This window comes from Channa argus, chromosome 20 (assembly GCF_033026475.1).
Source record: "Channa argus isolate prfri chromosome 20, Channa argus male v1.0, whole genome shotgun sequence".
NCBI lineage: Eukaryota > Metazoa > Chordata > Actinopteri > Anabantiformes > Channidae > Channa > Channa argus.
The window spans coordinates 6,503,669-6,527,236 of record NC_090216.1 but is presented as its reverse complement, the minus strand read 5'-3'; the positions used below and the strand labels follow the sequence as shown (position 1 = coordinate 6,527,236).

General features: G+C 41.2%; 1 protein-coding gene across 18 annotated transcripts in view; it reads left to right on the top strand.

Annotated features, from left to right (window-relative positions):
• nrxn1a (neurexin 1a) overlaps positions 1-19,971 on the top strand; it is a 71,037-nt gene extending 51,066 nt beyond the window's left edge. For 11 of the 18 annotated variants that reach the window (XM_067487804.1, XM_067487819.1, XM_067487811.1 and 8 more), the window contains 11 exons: positions 3,123-3,245; positions 3,656-4,037; positions 4,448-4,638; positions 5,229-5,402; positions 6,606-6,725; positions 7,406-7,587; positions 8,429-8,600; positions 9,573-9,662; positions 10,741-11,051; positions 16,482-16,560; positions 17,247-19,971. In XM_067487804.1, coding sequence (XP_067343905.1) covers positions 3,123-3,245; positions 3,656-4,037; positions 4,448-4,638; positions 5,229-5,402; positions 6,606-6,725; positions 7,406-7,587; positions 8,429-8,600; positions 9,573-9,662; positions 10,741-11,051; positions 16,482-16,560; positions 17,247-17,548 — 2,126 coding nt within the window. In that variant the 3' untranslated portion in view covers positions 17,549-19,971. Of the gene's footprint in view, positions 1-94; positions 3,246-3,564; positions 4,038-4,447; positions 4,639-5,228; positions 5,403-6,605; positions 6,726-7,405; positions 7,588-8,428; positions 8,601-9,513; positions 9,663-10,740; positions 11,052-16,481; positions 16,561-17,246 lie in introns of those variants that run through there. The other 7 variants (XM_067487814.1, XM_067487816.1, XM_067487815.1 and 4 more) reach the window with 3 other exon arrangements.
• The last annotated feature ends 3,597 nt before the right edge of the window (positions 19,972-23,568 follow it).

Sequence of the window (23,568 nt, the reverse complement as noted above, 5' to 3'; positions counted from 1 at the left end):
TCATCTTCCTCCTTAGTATGTGTGTGTGCACATGTGCAGTTCTGTTTTTGTTAATCTTTCTGTCTTTTCAGTCCATCTGCTCATAACTTCTCATTTAACATACCTTTGTACCATATGTCTGTCTGCATATATGTGTATGAGTGTGTATTGGACAAAGGAAACACACATATGGGTATCTGCATGTTCAGCTGCACCACAGGACTGATGTGATTTTTGCTGAGGGCCAGGGTTTTGCAGGTCGGCCATTTTAGCAGAGAAGGATAGACAGAAGAGAAGACAGTTGGGGATGAGGAATAGAGAAAACAAAGTGAAGAAAAGGGGCAAAATCTAAGTAGGCTGTGTTCAGGTAAAATTAAGATGTGTTGAGAAGTGTGAGCTAAAGAGAGAGCGTAGTAGCTGGAGGATGAGAGCTCCAGGCTAATTACTTCTCCTTCATGCCAGAGACAAAAGATGTATTATCCCTCTGTTTCCCAGTCAAACCTTCATCCCAACGTCTGGTTGCTATTTTTTTTTTCTCGTCTGCTTGTTGTTTCTCTCTAAACTGTACATGAGGGATTTTTTTTTGCATAGTGTTTCATTCAGCGAGTGAATTAGTGCCTGTGCTTTCACTAATCTATTCATTGCCCATCTGTGTATGTGTTTTCTGGGTGTGTTTGCCTGTATGAGAGTGATTGTGTGCATTTCTCTTCACGCGCTGTGAGTGGAGCTGAAACCCTGATGGGGTTTAATTGCCTCACGCGGAGTTTCTTTCTATCATGACCATAGAGAAAGCAAAAAAGAGAGAGAGAGAGACGAATGCTCTGTGACGGCAAAGAGGTGGTGAAATGGACGACTGCAGTTGCCATAGAAACCCTACTAGCCACACAGCACTGTTGCTATCCCGTATGTCTCTCGGCCAATTTTAGACTGGTTGTCTCAATGAACATTTCAGTAGGCAACCACTTTTCTGGCACACTGTGTTCATACAATAAATTATACATCTGATATTCAAGGGAAAAGACAAAATGTATTTAACAGCCACTAAAATCTGTAAACTCAGCAGTAAAATAAAAGCCCCAACATCTGAGAGATTTCAGGCTTATCCAGCAGAAAAGCCAGTTGTTATTTGCAGCTAATGAAATATGAAACGCTCTTTGTCATTTTGTTTTCATTATTCTGCTTTTATGACCTCCAGTATCTCTTGTCATTTGATTTGAATTGTATTTCCATTGAAACAAAGAGTCCCTCTAGTCTTTCTATTTGAATTATCTTACCATGTTGTCTTTTGGTTTAACAGCACCGAGTGAGGACTTTTTGCTGACCGGTAGCTCGACATTAAACCTTGCTCACCATGCTGCTGCTGAAATTACTGTTAGCACTGACCTCAAATAGGTGCATGTGTGTGTTCCAGGTTGATGCAGATCACTGCTTCACTCTCACATAAATCTGCTCATTTTTTTAAGTATTCAAATGCAGCAAAAAAAACCCAAACAAACTCACTCTTACATACAGATATTCTCTGCTTCACTCAGTGCTATGCAGTGATCCATGGTAACAGGATGAGATGCTCATGCCCAGAGCACAGCTGAGTCTCCTCAGGGGAACCCTGTGTCCTCTCTCTCGCACAACCCACTCTTTTAGCTTTGAAAACACACACGTGCATTTAATACTTCCATATCCAATTTGATTGACTTCCCAAAATTAAATGGGCTTGCAACATCTCTCTGCCTGTATGTCTCTCTCTTTCTTTACCTTTCCACCTGTGTGTGTGTGTGTGTGTGTGTGTGTGTGTGTGTGTGTGTGTGTGTGTGTGTGTGTGTGTGTGTGTGTGTGCGTGTGGAGATCAGCGTGTCTCCATGACTGATGCTTGACATTTTCTGCAGCAGAATCTTGTTTGGGTCAGTTTACTTCTCACCTCCCCCATCATTACATTCGATAGGTCACTGTAAGCAGACTCACTTACACTCCTCAAACCAACAAGGCTTGGAAGAGAAAGGAGCCTGTGTATGTGTGCTAGAAGGAGATAGGTGTTGTGTTCAAGGTTGGTGGGGTGCTTGTAGAGAGTAAAAGGAAGGGGACAGTGAGTCTTTAAGAACAGTCTGTCAAATGTGTGCATGTGTGCAGTCAACTCTATGAAGATATGAGATGGTAGACTGGCAGAGAGAGAGAGACATCATGAGAGGACAGCAGTTCAGCTTCTTTTATTCTGCTACACATCAGCACCTAGGAGAGCTCTCTGATCTTTCTCTGTGGGTCTAGTGCCACCATGAGGCTAATTGCAGTATTACGCTCCTGTAGTAAAGTCTGTAATAGGGGCGGCTAATAGGGGTGGCTATAGCTCAGTTGGTAAAGGCAGTTGCTTACAGACCACAGGGTGAGTGGTTCGATCCCCGGCCCTGGCTATATGTCAAAGTGTCCCTGGGCAAGACCCTGAACCCCTAACAGCCCATTCCCCCTCCCCAGCGAGGTCCAAGCCCGGAAGAAATTGGGGAGGGTTGCGTCAGGAAGGGCATCCGGCGTAAAAACTGTGCCAAATCAACATGCAGACAATGATCCGCTGTGGCGACCCCGAACTCACGGGATAAGCCGAAAGGAGATCATCATCATCACGCTCCTGTAGTAAAGTCTGTAAGGGCACATAGGGCACATATTTTTTTTTATATGTGTGGGGATGAGAGGATTGTGGGCCTGTTTAGGAATTGAGGGTGTGAATGTGTTGGTAGTAGGTGGTCATCATGGTGATGTGATCTGTCCACAGATGGATTGTCTCAGCGTGGGCCTGTTGTGACTCACAGTCTCCATCTTAAGTACCCATGGCATCTATTTATGTAAATTTCTTTGTCTGTCTGTGTCACATCATCTGTCTCACTGGCATATCTGCAAAGAGACCTGTCTGTCTATCTGTAGAGAGAAAATGTGTTGACAGGGAGGCGTTTGACTCCCCAAGATATGTATGGTTCCACCTTCCCTCTGCTATTTCGCATCATTTCCACACTTTATGTCCGTAAATTTTAATTCAAGCTGCCTGGCTCTCTTCTCTGCTTCTGGTTTTCTTCTGTCTCTGTCCCTCTACATTTCCAGCTCCTTTTTGTCTCTCTCCACCTTTCTGTGCATATGTTAATGGTGCTCTGGGCTATGTGTAGGTAAAGGCCCAGAGACCATCTTTGCGGGGTCGGGCCTCAATGATAATGAGTGGCACACAGTGAGGGTTGTCCGGCGTGGCAAGAGCCTAAAACTCATAGTGGACGACCTGCAGCCTGTAGAAGGTAACCACAGCCGCCTAACATAAAGCTGCATAAAATGACACTTTGAACTCTGCCCAGGGGCTCAGACTTCTGCTTGTAGTCTGTTTATTGTCTGATATGATAGGCTGCTTGCTGATTCCTGGTTTCAATTTAATGCCTTCAGATAACCATTAAGGGTTTATTTCTTTTTTTAGAGAACATCTGTACATATGTAAGTGAAAAATAATCATGTTGAATTATGATTAGGCTATAACTGTTCACTGCTTTACCAGAATTTACATAGTAATAGTATTAGTGTCTTTTGCAACTGTTAGTAGTAATCTTTCTTTTCTTCATTAAGCTGGTGAAATAAAATGTAGGATTAGGATTAGTTTTAGTATTCAACAGTTCCACTTGAAGCCCTCACCTCTGAAGTTTACCCCCGCCACCAGGTCAGATGGCGGGCGACCACACGCAGCTGGAGTTCCACAATGTGGAGACGGGTATTGTGACGGAGAAACGCTTCATGCCTGCCGTACCCTCTAATTTCATCGGCCACCTTCAGGGGCTGACGCTGAATGGCATGCCCTACATTGACCTGTGCAAGAATGGCGACATCGACTACTGTGAACTCAATGCTGTTATAGGCTATAAGAGCATTGTGGCTGACCCCGTCACCTTCCGCTCGCGCTCCAGTTTCGTCACCCTGCCTACGCTGCAGGCCTACTACTCCATGCATCTCTTCATGCAGTTCAAGACAACGTCCCCCGATGGCCTTATTCTCTACAACAGGGGAGACGGCAATGACTTCATTGTAATAGAGCTGGTTAAAGGGTGAGCTGGAAAATGTGCAGCATCTGGTATTTACATTGCATGAGTCAGTGCGAGGTCTTCACATTACATTTAGAGTAACATATAATTAAATAAATTGTGTACAAATGAGAAGGAAATTATTTGATCTGCTGTTTAAATATGCATTTATCTGTCCTGCAGAATTTCATGTTTATAATTTTGCTACTTTTACTGAGATTTTGTTAATACAGCTTTTGGTTGACAAAAAAAATATTTTGACTGCAGTGCTGAAGTATCGAATATGAAAGCTCTTTTTCATTTTTTGTAATTACCTTTCTACAAGACAGATTATGATTCCCTGAAGTGTATGAACCTGTGTTGTTCTTTATCATGAATATGATTAATTTGGATTTTCTTTTCCCACTTCTTTTTTTTTCTTGTTCACTCTCTAGCTACCTACACTACATTTCTGACTTAGGCAATGGGGCACATCTTATCAAGGGTAACTCCAACAGTCCTCTAAACGACAATCACTGGCACAACGTGCATATATCTCGAGACACTAACAATCTGCATACGGTGAAGATTGACACCAAAGTCACCACCCAGACCACTGTGGGCGCCAAGAACCTTGACCTAAAGGGTAGGCACTAAAATACAAGCAGTGATAGCTTAATTAACGTAGCTTATATGAGGTAATGGGACAAACATACAGTATGAGATTGTACACACAATATCTATACATATAAAATTAAAAAATATATACTAGTTTGTAGAGCTGATAGTATAAACCTACTGTATAGACTATATGTTTAAACAATCAAATGAGTGACATCTTTGTCCTTAGGTGCTTAATGAAAGTTAAAGGAAAAGATTAATTATGATCTCATGTCCATGAGAAATATATGAGTGTAGCAGCACCTCTAAATCTCACAAACAGATTAAGCTGTGTGTTAAACAACAATATGCATTTTTTTAGGGGAAGTTATTTGCCTGGAGATGGTGTTAGGCATATTGTGTTGCTTTTGGACACCGCTGTGTTAACCCTCTTTGTGCTAAGCCAATGTTAAGCCATCAATTGACTGAGCCTATAGATTGTAAAACAATATTCAATCCAAAAATTAAAAAGTATGAATGAGTCAGTCAATAATGATTCATTTTACAAAGAAATGTCTAAGAAATAGGAATGTAATTTATTCACAAAGCTACTTTCATTGTGTTGCTTTTTGATAGGTGACCTGTACATTGGGGGAGTCTCCAAAGAGATGTACCGAGACCTGCCCAAGCTGGTACACTCACGTGAAGGTTTCCAGGGTTGCCTAGCAACAGTTGATCTAAATGGCAAGCTTCCTGACCTTTTGGCTGAAGCCTTGGCAACCATGGGACAAGTTGAGAGAGGCTGTGAAGGTGAGGTGCAAACACTCTGTCCAGGTCCCATGTACCTACTGATTTTTATTTCAGTTTTCATTTAACCCATGCTCTCCGTTATGAGGATAACCCACTAACCCAGCTTCTGTTCTGTTAGATGTAAATTTTACTCTTTCTTCTCATCTCCCCCTTCAGTATTTTGCACATTGCGTTTTCTCTCTGTTCCACTCTTTCAGCAGTTCACAGGCATCTGTGTGCATTGACTAACCATCTAACTTAATTTGCTTGTTTGCTTTTTTGTTTGGCTGACAAAAGTTACATTGATGAAAGCTGACTTGCAAGGTATATCGCTTTGTCTGAGCATGTGAGACACGTGTGCGAGGATGGGAAAATTAGTGTGAGAGTGCGTGTGTCTGTATGCGTGTGTTCAAACTACCCAGTGGTGTCCAGTGTTGTGTGGATCCCAGTGATCCAGAGTTAAAGGTCAGAGGTGATCTGTCCCCTCCTAGTCACCATAGCGACTTCATCACAGTAGTAACATCACCACCGCTTGACTTGAGTTAACCACAGCTCCATTACCCGAGTTGCCTAGCAGCATGCTCTCTAACCCCTCCTACTGACTCTCAACATAAACATCAATACTCCATTTATGAATAATTTGACACCCTTTTCTCCATGCCTCGTGTCAGAATTGCAACAAAGGAGAACTATGTTTAGATCTTTGACATTCTCCTCCAGTGTAGATTTAGCACGAGGCAGGGAGTGAACGGTGACAGTGATACAGCTGAAGAAGAGTATTGAGATAAAGGCCTTTAAGCATAACTCTGCTCTTATGTTTAACTCCTCTTCCTGTCCTTGCCCCATTCATTTAGTCTCACCACCTGCATGCTGTCAACATCTGGCTCTTTTCACCTTGTAGCATATATTCCAGTTCAGTTTACAGTATAGATAATCTAACATCTTCTCTTAGTGTAAGCAAACGAATGGGAGCCTATCCACAATATCCTAGTCTCACATTGATTTTTTACTAATACTACTAATCTTAAGACCACTGCTGTACAACAGTCTACCCAGCCATTTCAAACTGCAAAATGTTTCAGGGAAATAAGGTCTAAAAATAACCATACTGCACTTTCATACTGCTATGAATAGACTGGGCTCCAAACAAAAAAACAAAAAGTGTATCTGTTTATTTTCTCCTAACATGTGCATCCTCCCATCCAACCACGTCTCTTAATGCAGGTCCCAGCACTACCTGTCAAGAAGACTCCTGCTCAAATCAGGGAGTTTGTTTGCAGCAGTGGGAGGGCTTTACCTGTGACTGCAGCATGACTTCGTATGCTGGACCACTGTGCAATGATGGTGAGTCTTATTTTCTCTCTCATACTTGGCTAGATTATTCAGCATTTATGTTTTTGTATTGCCAGCCGTGCATTATTGGCATTTTTAGGACGTTTAAATGCAAAAATCAAATACAATATACCCCTAAATGCTTTAGCAAATGCTCTGTGTCAAACCTTAAACCGTTAAACCTGGTGTTGGTCCGCACGCTTAAAATTGCTGCACTTTGATGATTTGTTGAATCAAAGCACTTTTGTCATGCATCTTATCAGAGCCACCACGTGAGGGCACTGTCACCTATTGATTTTAAAGTGGCACATACTGTAAAGCCTAATGTACAAAGTCCAGTTTGATTACTTATTTTCCTTCTGTAGCTTTAGACAGCAATTAATTCTCACCCAGTGAGTCAACGAATTGTATGTGTTGTTATTTGTATGAGTCAGTTGTCACAGTCAGCAAAGTAGTTTAGGTAATACTGATTTTCTTGGAGCTAGTAGGAGGAGCAGGCAGAATATGGAAAGACAGTAAACTGTGACATTTAACACTTATTATTATTTTCCAACATATCCCTTGTGTATTAAACATTTAGATAAAAATAGGCAGAGGTACCATCTGCAGTAGGGGACCTGTGATGATAGATAACACTGTTTATAGCATTTAGATGTGCCTACAATTCAATTTCTTCTATCTGTGTGGACCAGCTGGGACCACTTATATCTTTGGTCGTGATGGAGGCCTGGTCATTTACACGTGGCCCCCTAATGAACGCCCCAGCACCAGGGCAGACCGGCTTGCCCTGGGGTTCAGCACACAACAAAAACATGCCATTCTGCTCAGGGTGGACAGCGCCTCTGGCCTGGGAGACTACCTTCAGCTGCAGATAGTAAGTACACACACTAATCAAACAACGAACCCGAGGAACTTTGATTTTCCATACAGTAATTTTGTACCATTTAGGTTATTTGTACATATTGCTCTTCTCTAAGGACTTTATACTGACAAAAAGTGTTTCATTTAACCTTGGTTGAGCTTTATGGGATCTGTCTCCATAGCCACACTTGTTGTCCTACCACGTAGTAGCCACAGTCATTTCTCACTAATCCTGATACAACTTCAGAGATAATTGTATTACACTTTCAACATTCAAACCTGAACACCACAAAGTTATGGTAGAGCCTGTACAGATTGGATTTTTTTCTCCACACATCCAGTATTAACAACTTCCTTCTGTTACCTGAACTACTTCATAAAACTAGGCACTGAACTATTCACACACGGCAAGTGGGGATATGTGGACGCATCCATTTTCCTCTTTTCAAGAGAGACTTGATCAAAATAGCCACATAAGAAACTCCACTGATCTAGTTTTGCACCCTGATAGCATTGACAGTGTCTAAATGGACAGGTTTGAAAAAGAGTCTTCAACATAAGATATGATTTTATTCATCCAAAGAGGGAAAATTGCAAAAATCTAAACGTGTCTAAGCAGAGCTAAGCCTGGAACCACTAGGCCTAAGCTCATAGGCTTAATTACTACATCACAGAGCTGTTTAAATTGATGCAGCAGAACCAGAGATAGCATCTCTTTACTTTGTTGCCTACTTTGCACCCACATGACCTCAATGAAATAGGACCTTACAGGCATGAAATACATCATATCATTGCCTTTTTTTAAAACAATTGCAGTCCCCATAAGGCATTTTTGTTTCCGTCTTTTTCCTTAGGACAAGGGCAACATCAGAGTAGTATTTAATGTTGGCACCGATGACATCAACATCGAGGAGAGCTCCAAGTTCGTCAACGATGGGAAATACCACATAATTCGGTTCACTCGCAGCGGGGGCAACGCAACCCTCCAACTGGATGACCTGCCAGTCATAGAGCGCTATCCATCAGGTAGGCCCTGCCCCCCCCCTCCACATAAGCCCAACCCAATGACCCAACACAGCACTCCCCATTCTGGGGCACAGTTAACTACACCATAGTCCAAATCAACCCAATTTCTGATTGATGAACCGCATCAGTGTTCCTATAAATGTTTATATCCAAACACTGAGGATGAGAAATATAATTGCAGCTTTGTTTCATGTTATTGTGTTTGAAATGAAATATGTGTGATCTGATATGAAACATGAGTTTTTAAACCATAAAATGAGATGAGTTATTACAAGCTTGTATACCAGCCAGCTATTTTATGTTTGGCCTGTTAAATAGTGTTAAAGGTAATTTATGAAAACATTCAATTCAGGTGTCAGTTGTTTTTCTCACCATAAAAGAAAATAATAACAGTTGGTGCATTTTTGGACAAACAATAATTTAAAAACTTGTCATATTTTGAGTTAAATGTTTTAACTAGAGAGAAAAAATAAGAAAAAGAAAAAAGTGTATTTTGTTGAACATAGTTTTTGTTTTTATATTTGTTGTTTTTTATATTTAAAGTGGTAATCTTAGACAGTACTCTTTAACACAATGAGGTGCAGGCTTTAGGTAGCTGATAGTTAAAATGCTAAATGCTAGTTGTTGTAAGGTATGTTTGAGGGTTCTTCCTGTATGTAATTCTAAACTCAGTCAGTCATATAGACAGTATGTGGTAGCTGTAACATTATTTCCCTGTGCTCTTACAGATGTTAACCCCTGAAATGTCTCTTTAAATTAAATCCAATGAACAGAGAGTAAGAGTCCGCTCACTGGAAACATAGTGAATTCAGTTTTCTCTTCTCTTAGCACATCAAGCTTACCTTAACGCAGTGGCATGCTAACAATGAGCAGACCATTACTTTCTTTTCATTGCTGTTCTTTTTGTATCCAGCTCCTGTACCACGTTTGGATGTGCGTAATTACTACTGTGTTTTCATCTCTAAATTAAAGGCAACAATGATAACGAGCGCCTGGCCATCGCCAGACAGCGAATCCCCTATCGGCTCGGTCGAGTAGTTGACGATTGGCTACTCGACAAAGGTAAAAACCCTGATTAAAATTCCTTAAAACTTTGAGCTTAAAAAATACAATTTGAAGGCAGTTGAATATACTATATTGTGCACCATCAACTAACATCTAAAAATCTAAATCCATAACTAAGTATTTAAAAGTTGGGCAGCTGTAGTGTGTAATACTGTGTAAACTGTAGTGCCTGTGAACGTATCTTGTTAGTGTGTATCTGATAATATCAGGTTAAAGGGACGATGGAGAGAATTAAATGTGAATAAATGAGAAAATAGAAAAATACTACTGATAAAAGATGTTTCCTTTTTAAGACTGGTTAATAATTTTGTTTATTATCAAATTGTAAACAATAAAGCATTTACTAAAGATTATATCTTGAAAAAAATTTGTAATCAAATTAAAGTATGTGCAAAGTATTGTGTCATGTAAGAATTACGTAAATTTGAAATGAATAATAGAGCAATGCTTTTTGAAAAAAATGTAAAAGTTTTCCTCCTAAACTTCAGCAGAGCTCCTTAAATTAGCCTCTAGTCCCTTTAACAGTGAGCAGTGCTAGAGCTTATAACCTGTGCATGCTTCATAGGGCTGTTACAACAGTTTTCTGGTACTGTCTTTCTGTCTGCCTGTCTTTTGCTCCTTCAAATACAATGTCGTGCCGCACACCATATCACCATAGCAACCATCTGTCAGCCCTGTCTTCCCAGGGCCCTCTGACTTTTCTCATCTGCTGCCTCTTTCTCCTCCCTCTGTTCTTTGCCTCTTCATCCTTCTTCTCGACTTCTCAGTCTCCTTGCCTCCCCTCCCCTCTACTTCTTTTTCTCTGTTTTCTGTTCCTCTTATCGCTTTTAGTCTCAGCCCTCTCCACGGTTTCTCCACGGCTTCGATTTGCTCTGCCATGCTTAATCTGTCCCATCCTCTCACCATGGCTTGGGGGTGGTGGAATGTGTAACACTCAAACACTCTTGTGTGTGTGTGTATGCACATATGTGACCGCTGGTATGTATGTGTGTGTGACTGTATTTGCGTGTGTCTGTCCACCTTTTTCTTGGTGTGGCTGTGTGTCTTTGGTGTGTGGGTTTTTGCGTGTGTGTAGGTCGTCAGCTGACCATCTTCAACAGCCAGACGACTGTGCGTGTTGGCGGAGGTGAGCAAGGTGCCGGCATGTTCCAGGGCCAGCTGTCTGGCCTCTACTACAATGGCCTTCGCATCCTCAACATGGCCGCAGAGGGGCACCCGCACATCAGAGTGGAGGGCAGCGCACGACTTGTCGGCGATATGCCGTCCTCCTCCATCACGCCACAGTCCAATGCTGCGGCTGGAGGCAACCGCTCTGACTCCGCCCCCTCAATAAGCGGCATCACAACCACCACAGCCACCAACAGGAAACAGGGCGCCACACAGCAGGTCAGAGCACAATCATATTTGTACACTGTTCTCCAGTAGCCTGTGTAGGGAAAACCAATTGAATCCCTGTGATGTGTGGGTGCACACACATCAACTGTTGTAAATGTAATTCCTCTGATATCTTGTTCTCATACAGTATGTCCCATCACCCCACACACATCATCCTTTGGTGTGACAATGGGTAATTTATAAGTGTTAATTTGCTTTTTTTTTTCAAGCTCAGTAAGAGGATTAGCATGCAAAGAGCCCACTTATAAAAGACTAGAGCACTGAAGTTCTGTCAGGAGACATGCAAATGTTTCAATCTCTACTCGGGACAAGGCAAGTTTATTTATATCTCACATTTCAAACACAGAGGCAATTAAAGCTGTTTTGCATAGTGCACTACACACATTAGGTAAAAGAACAGCATAAGACATGAAAACAAATGGACAGAAGCTAGTTCAAATGTCTTCTGTGTATAAAAAGTACATAAGGTAAAATAAGAAATCATCGTCATAAAAAAATGTACAACATATGTAACACACACACAATGCTTCAATTAATGATTTATAAATCTGTAATAAAAAAATACCATATATCTAAAAGTTCACTTGAGTTCACTTGTAAGAGATCCAACATGTTACTGTACATAAGGGAAATAATGTTGTAATGTTGTCTCTTTCAATGGGATATGTATGTTTTTTAGCTGATGAGTGATTACTTTGATATTATTTGCTCTGTAAATGCATTAATAAAATCAAAATATGAAATTTCCCCAGAAAAAATACAGAGCTAAGTGGTGGCCTGGTAGAAATGCTAGGGCACATAACACTGCGACTAGATTTGTCCGTGGCTTAGTTACCCACTGTTGGACCCTACATTTTTACACTGTAATATCAAATATATAGTAGAGCCAGAAACATTTAATCAATAGTGCTCACATACATTTTTTTCTGCAACAGCACATTAACATGAATGGATGGCCAATTTTCCACTAAGTGGTTCCTACCCACTAAATTATAGGAGGGGAAATGCTTACGTTAATGGATGCAGTAATAAGTTTCACATAATATGCACCCAGTAAACTGATGCAAATGGAACTCTACAGCAAAAACATATAACTGTTATTAAGCTTATTTATAGTTGATGTAACTGCGAAGTTGATGGTAATGTCAGAAGATACATTATCAGCAGGCACCCTGCAGACTCTTTTGGTGTATTGTTCAGATCTCTACTGAGATGTTGTCATGCTCTTTGTGGGCGTCTGTGTGTACTGCAGTTCTTCTTCTGTGTTATAAAACTGTGTGCCAGCCTGCCGCACTGAAAAGATTTTTTTTCCCAGTGATACAAGTTGCCATGGAGATAGTGAGCCCCACTACCCGCTGCTTTGCTTTCACTCTCCTATCCAGACTCCCATAGAGAATAGGTCCTCTGTGTATAAACCGCCAGCTGTTTCAGACATAAATAATAGAACGCACAGTGCTGTGAGTAAAGCCTCAGGCATCAATAATGGATATGAGAGCTGGATGGATTGCGGTGCAGAATGACAGCATTGACACAGGAGCTTGTTTTCACACTTCACCTCTCCGTCTCTCTCCCTGTTTTTGTGTATGTGGTTTTAATCTATTTCTGCTTATATGATATGCTGATGTCGGTGCTAAATCTGGGATGCAGTCTTGCACTGGACTCAGTATGTCCATGTATGAGAACTAGGTCAGGTCTTCTATACGCCTGAACATACTGCAGTGTGTGCATTTCATCTTTGTGAGTGGAATCACTCCTGCTGGCCCCAAAACTCTGCATGTTTGAGTGTGTGTGCGTTTGTCTTGTTTAAGAAGAATCTACAGCTTCTCCATTGAGGCTGCCTTGTGTTGCCTGGCAACCAACCTGGCCTTAACCAGCACACACATACAATGTAGAGACAAACACAGAATTCACACACACATACACACACACTCAGGTGGATTGAGAACAATAGGCTTGTATTGCAGCACATTGCATCAGAGGAGGGGCAGTGGAGATGTCTTCAAGATGTGCTATGGGTTCAAACACTATATCAATTTCATGCCCACACCCCACGTTTATGTGCGTTGAAGTGGATGAGCCTAAGTTGCCCCATGGGTTTACTCCCACTGTACCTACTTTGTGCAGTACTAATGTGTTATGTGCATCTTCCTGAAGTCCACAGTTTATTGAATTTTTTTTTCTCATGTTGAAAAGTGGAATGGATTAATAATGCATGACAGCTGAGCACCAGTCAGAAAAAGAGTGAAGAGATTATGTGAGTGTATGTGTGTGTGTGTGCGTGTGTGTGTGTGTGTGTTTGGGGGGGGCATATGCATGTGTGTATGTGTGCGTGTGTGTTTATGCTAGAGGCTGCTGTGATTCACAGAGCTTCAGTTTGAGTTTGATGTTTGGTGTCTTGTTTGTGCATGTTCTTGTGTATGTATGTACCTGTGTTTGATGGGCAGGCAGAAAAAAAAACCTGAAGCTCAGAGCAGTTAGGTATCACAAATCAGGTGACACTTCTATCAGCTTTCAGAGAATCTCTCTCTCTCGTTCGCTTTCTCCCATCTTGTCTGCTTTGTTTGTACTGTGTTTCATGATATGTCCACATCTTTCAAATCTTTTTCTTCCTTCTCTTTTTGTTACGCCTTGCTATCCATCTTCTGGACATTCTTCCTCCTATTCTCTTTTCCTCTCCTGACTCCTTTACTCTCTCTCCCTCCATATCTTTCCATATTTACCCATCACTTCCCCCTCCTCTCTTCTCTCCCTCCCTCCCTCTGTGGTTGAGCTCCAGTGATAGGCTGTTAATGCAGGCGGTGTATGAGTCTATCTCACCATCTGCAGTAGTGGAGCTAGCTTCTCTCCTCTCTCGTCAGGATCTCTTCATCAGCCTGCCAACTTCAGCCCGATTTGGTGTATGCTTGTGTGCCTCTGTAGATGTGCCTAAATAGAAATAGACCAATGGAGCATGTTTGGTTATTATGGAGCTTGTGTGAATATGCGTGTGTGATTTCCAGTTGTGAAAGTAGCAGATAAGCTGTTGAATCTTCTGCAAGAGTGTGTGAGGACAGAGTGCAGCTACTATGTGTGAACTAGGCAGTCAGGGAGGCATGGATGGTCGTTGGCACTGTTCGGCTGCTCAGGTAGTGATTTGCTCTTTCAGCATGCAGTCTTTTCTCTTCGTGTCCTCTCACTCCTTTCCTTTTACCTGCTGTATTTTTCCTTCCTATCATTGTGCATCTGTGACCATCATTATGTCAGCATGCTCTTAGAAAAGATGGGGACATAGGGGGAGGGACAGAAGGAGGGCAAGATGGAGGGTGGTTGGAGGGGTAGAGGTTTTTTGTACATATCTTTTTAGCACATCTTCTATAAACTTCTGTAGTTTATTGACTTCTGTCTCTAATTTTCCTCTTGTTTATTGTCTCCCATGTGATAGGTGGATCAATAGTCCAATTGACATCCCCCTATTTCAAAGGGGTGGTCAGCTGACAGGGTGATGCCACAGATCAGAGGAGGGGCCATGTTAAATTTACTTGTCTTTTTTTTTTTTTTTAAAGCTAAAATCATATTTCAATACAGGCACCTGTGGATGGCACATACGTGTCTTTGGAAGAATAATAAAGTATGGTGGCTTGACATTGATTGGTGACAGATGTCAGGGGTGATGTGTTTCCTACTGACTGATTGGTTCTTGTGCTATTTGGATCCTGGCAAATGCACAAAGGTTTATTGACTGGCCGGATTCCAGAGGCTAAGCTCACTCTAGCAGCATTTGACAGCCCAGTGGGCAGAACTGATTGGAAAGGCAGCGGAGGAAAGAGACAGAGTCAAGCATCAATAATCTAATATATGTTTCAGGCCAAACTAAGCCACAGCAGACTTGTCGGGACCAAGACCACACTATACAAGGCCAGCGCAGGGTTTTTCAGATGAATAAACTAAGTGGTCGCTTCTTTAACCTTAGGTAAACTGCGTTTTTACAAAGTCAAGTGGGCAAGAAAATTGCGAAAACAAGGACAGATTCACTGCCTAATAAACTTCTGTGAGAAATAATGGCTGTAAGTTTAAGCTAAAACATGATCGACCACTTACTACTTTGATTTGGTTTGAATTCTGTTCCGGTCTGGTTGTAATCTGCCTCTAGAGCTCCTCTCTTTTATAGCTCTGCCGCTCCTTTATTGTGGGTTGCTAAGTTCTACTGCAATGCATCACAATCCAATTTTAATTTAATACTGGCACTGAGCACCCAGTGTGGTTAAAACGCACATACACACACACACACACTCTATATATATATATATATATATATATATATATATATATATATATATATATATATATATATATATATATATATATATATATATATATATATATATATATATATATATATATATATATATATGCACACACATTATCACACACACACTCAAGACAGAAGATGTTTAACAGTAGTTTATGAATATGCAGAGCACATTAGCAGTGTTAAGTAAAGACCGCAGCACTTTGAAGTCCTTCTCCTCCTATTCCTTCTTCTTTTCTCTCACTATTTTTCCCTAGTCACCTCCTCTTGTAATTCCTTTTATTCGTCCATCTATCTTTCACTCTCTTCCTCCCTTTTTATTCCCTTTTTTCACACCTTGGATGGAATGGCAAATCAATGTACAGGTCCCATCTGAGGGTGCACACTCCCTTTTTTTGCCATTCCCCATCATTTTTAACACTGAACTTAGAGTTGCCATGGCAACAGGAGGAGCAGGGATGAGAGGAAAAAGGGCGCCTTTTCCATAGAGAGGGAGAGAGGCACACTGAAAGAGCAGTTTTTGAGATATCACTTGGTTGATGTGGGGTAGAGGTTAAATATAAGTTACCTGTTGACATGCTGCCTATGGAGCGTGTGTCTTAAACAAAGGAGATTTCCATGAACCATAAAGCGCTTTGAAAAATTTTAATGAAAACTGATTTATTCTTCTTTTTAGCTTTGGCCTGTGCATTTTCCAACATAAATTAATGAATGTCAATCTTAAATGGACAGTGAAGACAAGAAGCAAATACGTGCAGAAGACAGAAAGACGAGGAGAAAAAAAATGAAGGGGGTGTTCAAGAGAGTAGGACATGATAATTCGCTGTCCCCTTGTGGTTTTCAATATTTCTCCTTTCCCTTCTCATTAATTTTTTTTCTTGGTTCTCTGGTTTTGGCTGCTTGCCATTGCTGGGGGCTGTAACACGCAAGGGTGTCGGTGGCAAACTGGGAAATGGATGGATGATATATTGGTTCTGTGTGCTCACACGTAGAAAGGGGTGTAGATCATTTGCTGTTTTTTTTTTATTTTTGATATGTTTTTGATAAATGGTTGCCTCAATGTCTGTATTTATGTTCCTAATTTTTCTTAATCCTCTCTCTCTCTCTCTCTCTCTCTCTCTCTCTCTCCATAGTCGGCAGACGACCTCCTGGTGGCTTCAGCCGAGTGTCCCAGCGATGATGAAGACATCGATCCTTGTGACCCGAGTTCAGGTGAGAACTGTCTACAAACTTAGACTTCACCTTCTTAAGTTCCCTCACCCCCATGTGTCCTCCAGATTCACCGATGCAGTGTTTTCTCGCCGCTTTGTCCCCGGCTACAATGAATTTCTCATTTCCACTTTGATTTTTGCCTCCAGGCATGTCCTAATATTTTCATTCCCATATCCAATCTTCAGTCACGTCTTTTAGTTTTCTTTCATACCCTCTCATCATCCTCCCTTATCCCTCAGTGTTCATCCTTATATCCAATGCTCTTCCCCTTCCTTCCTCTTTTCTTTCCTCCTCCTTGTATCTATGCAGCCCAAATAACTTGTGTGCAAATTATTTTACCAACTATAATTTAAACCGGTGTTTTTTTTCACCTGTGCATGTCATGAAGTGTCAAAATAAAAATTGATATAACGTGCACCTGTGGTCTGGCCCTCCTCTCAACATGGCGTAATGTAATCTGCTTACACATTATGTGATAATATGGAAACAGCTTTGGCTGTAAGCTGCAGCGTTTCATTGACAGCATATAGCATTATGCAAAATACATGTCAAAAAGTTCATCATGATGATTCATTATATCATCTTGCCTCAGCTCTCCTCCCACCATCTTCACATGTAATTCAAATTAATAATGGATGCCGTAGATTTCTACTTTAATATCACACTCCTCCCCTGTCTCCTTGCAGCACGCCCACCACTGCCAGATGTAAAGGTGTTCCCAGGTCCTTCAGAGGTGGTGCGGGAGAGCAGCAGCACTACAGGCATGGTGGTGGGCATCGTGGCAGCCGCTGCCCTCTGCATCCTCATCCTCCTCTATGCTATGTACAAGTACCGCAACCGTGATGAAGGCTCCTACCACGTGGACGAGAGCCGCAACTATATCAGCAATTCGGCCACACAGCCCAACGGCAGCGCCAAGGACAAGCCTCTGGGCATTGCCAAAATCTCCAAAAACAAGAAGAACAAAGACAAGGAGTACTACGTCTGAGGTGGAAGATGTCTAATACACAGACATATACGCATACGCCTTTATATATAACGGTATATGTACATAAATAGATATATTCTCAAAAAAATACAGACATGCACACTGACATAGACATGCCGATTTTAATGTTTACTCTCTAATTATTACACCTGCACACACACACATTCAAGCACAAACACACAATGACATTTAAGCACAAACATACACCCAAGCACCCAGACTGGCCCAAGGGCATGGACCCGTATTGTACAGTATTTACCAATGAGCAGATCCTCGGAGAGAGGCTTGTTTTATGAACATAAACACCATTCCAAATGATTTAGAAAGCACCAGTTCAATCCCCAGCTATGAACCATTTCAGCACCAGCCAGAAAAAATGATCAGTCACTCCCCTGCTGAAGTAAGACCTGTCAAGTTGGACTCATAGAGGTCAAAGAAGACTTTAAGTGAACCACATGGCAGACCGAGTGTGTTGAGGAAGAGGCAGAGCACAAGAACAAACATGATGTTAAAGCACCAAGGCAAGCACTAAGTGTCTCCTCCAAGCTTCTTGGCCTTCCTCCCTGTTAGCAGACGGGACTCAATGAAGCGTGATGAGGATGCTGAAGAAACCAACACACCAAAAGTCCAAGCCTAATCCCAAGCAACAGGACAGGAAATCCGAGTGTAGCCATACAGACAGTGATGAATAGACAGAGGCAGGGCTGGTGCTGTTAATATAACGCATGGTGCTGTGGTTGTTACGCTACAGAGACAGATGCTTTACTGTGCCCTGTAAATCATGGAGGTGGAATCAGCAGAAAACTGAGAGATAATTTCCTGGAGAGGATACTTGAGACTTCAGATGCTACCTACAGACACCAGTCGTGCACGACTGTGGAGTCGCACACATAAATACAGCACACATGCCCACACACATTCTACACATGCAGACATACGTGAACCTGCAATGCTAAAGACCCACCATATCTTCATAACTGACGCTGAAAACTGTACAAGAAGACAATGGTGAAAATAACCATTATGATAATTGTTATGGCAATGATAACGATGAAAATGAAGAACATTTGGGCAGTATAAACTCTTTGGGGGAAGGGAGGGGGGATCTTATTGCACGTGAATCATCTTACTCCGTGTGATTTAATACTGCGTTGAAACTCCAGAGGTTATGAAGTGAAGCACCATCATAAGCTTAACACCTTGGCTTGGAGTATTCCTAACTAGGCACTTCAAATGGTTTTCAGTCTGTGGGCTTCAACAATATTTTAATCTCTGAATGGATTCTCAGTTTAAATCCTCATTGACAAAATATGACCATCTCGAGTGTGCTGCATGCCTGAATCTCTGAGCTGTGGAGTGGAGTGGTTGCGTGTCCCTCTAAGTCCAGAGGTGGTATGTTTGTTTGTTTCTGGGGACAGGAGGAGGAGGAGGAGGAGGAGGAGAGTGTTGCGGGTTGCAATGTAACTCTAGTGCAACACTTGGATGTGTGCGCCCACCACAGGCCACACCTTGTTTTCTTATAGGCCACGCCCACTAAACAACCACCTTTTATAGCAAAAACCAGCTGAGGAAAAGAATCAAAAACAGAACTAAGTAAATGTTACCATATGTTGCTAATAGATAGAAAAGTCCAGTTCATGATGCCATTGGCTATATGACAACTTGAGTTGCTTTGATTTCATTGGTTCTGCCTTTCCTCTCTTTGTCTTTGCATCCTTTTGTCTTGATGCTATTAGTTTATCAATACTAATGACATGACCAATACAGGACAGACAGATGGGTTTCCGATGGGCTGTGGGATAATTATCTGTTTATGGACTTCTGCCGTGTCCGAGCCCTCTATAGCGCGAGAATTGTAGCCTCATGATATATCAATACAAACAGTCACGGACACGCCCCTTCAGTTCTTCCAAGCAATGTAACCAACCAGCCAGATGCATGCAAAATGGACAAGGGCGAGAAACGACATGAGAAGGACTGTGTGTGGGATATCAAAGTATTCTGTCAAAATCAACTTAACATTTTCCCTTATTCTCTCCATACTTAACTGGCCTTTTCGACCTCCTTTTCCTCTCTTCCTGTTTTCCCCTTGTTTAGTACGTTTCCCTATCTGCTCTCCCAGTTCCTGTGTCTATCGCTTTCTTTTCCCTCTCTCTCTCTCTCTCTCTCTCTCTCTCTCTCTCTCTCACTCTGTCTCTCTCTCTCTGTCTCTGTTGTGTTGCCATCAGAAACAGGAGGTGTCTCAACCAATGGGATTTTACATCTAGGTGTTCATTAACCATGTTTATTTTCTATATGTACAATTTTTCTACAGTATTTACTTTTATTTTTATTGTTACGGTTCTTTGATGAACATAAAGTGGAAATTTATTATGAAAAATAGTTTTGAAGTTTAATGAGTAAATAAAATATTACCCAAGTGAGCCGGGAGTGCGTTTGTGTGTTGGTATTTGCTCCCATTGCAGCAACACTTGTGTCCATATTACATCTCACTCAGCCACAGAAGCAGATCACTGTGATTAAGACAAAGTAATAGCAGCTTGCATATTTTCTAACCTGTCATAAAGGGGGTGGGTCTTTACCCAATTTGAGGGTAAAGGCAAAGGGTGGATGTTGCAGGCTTCAGCCTCTTAAGACAAATTTGTGATTGGGATACTGGGCTATATAAATAAAACATGATTTGATTATGTTAGAAGGAAGATCTTAAAGGAGTTGTTCAACATTCTGGCAAAAACACTTTGCGGAGGAGCGTTGCAGTAGATGAGCAGATAAGAAATATTCTCACGCCTGTCTGTCTGACACGCTGCTGTAGCTGCTAGCTCTGTGATCTACTTATCAGGCTGCCACATCGGAAAGTCACACAAACACATATCTTGTTCATTTGATCCATACTACAACAAAGTGTCAAAACTTGCTGTCTTGCTTGAATTAACATCAAGCAGTCCCCACTGGTTGCCTGGCAACTGCTCTGTGCCAAACAAATTGTTCTGCACCCAGATAAAGCAAACTCCTTTTTATTTTTAAAGCAATTGAGCTAATTGTAATGCAATAATTTGTGAGCTTCAGAGTGTGCAAGTAGGCAAATTGTCATGGTTGGGGCGGGGGTTGGTAACTTCAGTGATTTTCAATATTTGCTGTTTTAAAATTAATTCTCCTTAATATCTCTAATGTAGGGCTGTCAACAGAGTGGATTTGCTTGTCTTGTGTCAAATGTGAACAATCATGGTTCTCAGAAAGTAAAAATATTACTTTAACAATCTGCTTCTAACAAACTAATGTATCTACAAGTTGCAGATTCTCCCACGTCCCTGCTATTTCCTTTCTCCTCTCACTTCATCGACGTAAGGAAAGCAGCACCTTTTCTCACAAGTCCCACTCCCTCTATCTGGGACAGTGGATGCACATAAATACCCCCCTGCATACACCAAGCAGGGCTTTGAAGTATGACTCAGTGCAGTGAACAGTAGAAGTCTCTGCAGAGTTGCTGTTTGCCAGATGAAAGATCGCTGAGCCTGCAGAGTTGAGCTTGCATCCTCAGGTGAGAGAAGCCGCAAGGACCTGCTATTTCAATAAACATCTCCCAAGTCTCACTATCTTGTTTTGCTTTCTTTTTGTCTTTTGCTGAACATCTTGTGCTAGACAAAAAGCTTGTGTTAGGCTGTAGCCATCTGCCACTGTGCTGTCCTTGACCACAGCCAGTTAGAAGAAAAAGATAAAGACACAGCTCTGTTATTTTGAAAGGACAAATAAGAAGCAACTTCAATTTTCAACAGTCCCAAATCCGTTACATTTTGTCAGTCTGCACCTTGAATATTTAGAGATAGATGTGTCCTTTCAGAAAACAACAGCTGGATGTATGACGACTAGTGACTGAACTTTAGTGGAGTCTACACTGTCCATTTGAAGACAACCCATACATCATCAGATTTGGTTCACCTTTCTTTATCTATATACAATAAATGCTTTCGAAACAAGTCTAGTTAGTCATTTTTACAGTTGGCGACATTGTTACAAGCGCAATGAAATATTGTTATTACATGTCATGCAAGAATTTAATTACCTTTAAAAGAAATATGGTCATGAATGAAAGAATGTGAAAATAAGACATTCTGATCTGTCCTTGGAGCCATTTGAAAACTCTAATGATGAACAAAATCACAGGTTTAATGCCTAATTACATTTGACTGTGCAGAGAATTACACTGTCATCACAACCAAGTGAGCTATGAAAGTGAAAGACAAATCAATCAACATGAGAATGTGTATATTGAAAGAGCAGAGATTTTTACACCACATTGTAGTAAGTGTAGTATCTAATAATGTTACCAATCAGTCCAGGAAAATGTCTTACTAAGTCTATTGAAATGCAAAAAAAAAGGCTCTGAAACTTAACCCCCCTAAACAACCAGCCCTCAACGTTTCAATCATTTATCGGCTCACTGAACAAGGAGGGTGGTTGTATTCTGCAGAGGTGAAAACTAATCTGTTTGTAACAGATTAATCCACAAATTTACACGATGTATCAGCACACGCACTGCATAGATGTTCCTCAGTCCTTCATAGCCACTCCTTTGTGCACCTGTGTTTGTCAGACTCTTTTTGACTTACTCACTCTCTATCCTTCTGCTTCTCTCTTTCCTTGTGTGCAAGCGAAACTGCGTGAGAGTGTATGTGCCCGTGATAGAGAGCGTGTGTGTGGTCATGTCAAGGGCTCAAGGCTGCATTTTTCTTCTTGCTTTGGAATAAATCACAAAGAACTCTGTTCGTCCACATTATTTCCCACAGTATAGGACGCATACACTCAACTATTTCTCAATATGAGCCTTGTTTGGGTAGAAGAATTTAAATATTTATATTAAAAATGAATGTAAAGCAAATAGCATTTCAAAAAAGGTTTCATTAATGGATGGGTGCATGCGCTTGCAAAGAGAGTGTCCTTGCAAACGGGCTGTGTTGCTGGCATGTGGGGAATGGCGTAGAAAGGAATATTATGTCCATCGATGTCAAAATGTGCTCATCATTAAACACAAATATGAGACAGAAGACATAACAGATTCACGTCTGCTCCCCATAAATATTTTGACATGATGCTGAAGAAGGTGAAAAGGAAGATTATCACCCAGTATCATGCTCCCACTAACTACATTGTTTACTGTAGTGACACTAAATAATAAACTAAATTTGAAATAAAGCAAACTTAACCCTAACCCTAAGATAATAATGCTGCATTATTAATGCATATTCAGCTAGTACACATCTTTTTCATCATCAGGAGCAACAAATATGTTTAAAGAGTTTATAAAAGAGTTATATTGAAATAATGAAAATTACATTGGTGCAAGAGTTGGCATCACCTGAGGTTGGAGCTGCCAGGCAGGAGGTTCAGAGGAAGACCAAAGGAGAGATTTATGGATGTAGTGGGAGAGGACATGAAGTTAGTTGGTGTGAGAGAAGAGGATGGAGAGGACAGGGTTAGATGGAGGCACATGATTCACTGTGGTGACCTTTGGAAGGGAACAGCCGAAAGGAAAAGAAGAAGATCTATATACTGCTTTATATACTGCTGTGTATGTGGATTTCATTGCAAAAAAAAAAGCAGAGCTTTATTTAATTATATTTGTTAACACTGGCTTGTTGCAAAAACTTTTAAAGGCCTAAAACAAATAAAATGCAATTTTGTTTGGTGAAATGAAACAAACTCAGAGTTAAAAAGGGCCTTTGCAGAGCTGCTGTATTGGATTGTGTTAGATTGTACAGGTGTATCTAATAATAAGACCCATGAGTGAATATCCTTTGCAGAGGTAATTTGTCCACACTCCCCTTCTTTCTCTCTTTCTCACACACACACACACAAATCCAGCGGAGACCTCCTACATCCTCATACACACGCCCCCATCATTCACCGCTGCATGGTAGAAATGTACAAAAGAACCTCAGAAACTTCTGTTCCCTGCACCTTCAGGATCATGGTGATCCGTGCGAACGAACGAATAAAGCGACAAAAACTTTCTAATTAAATGT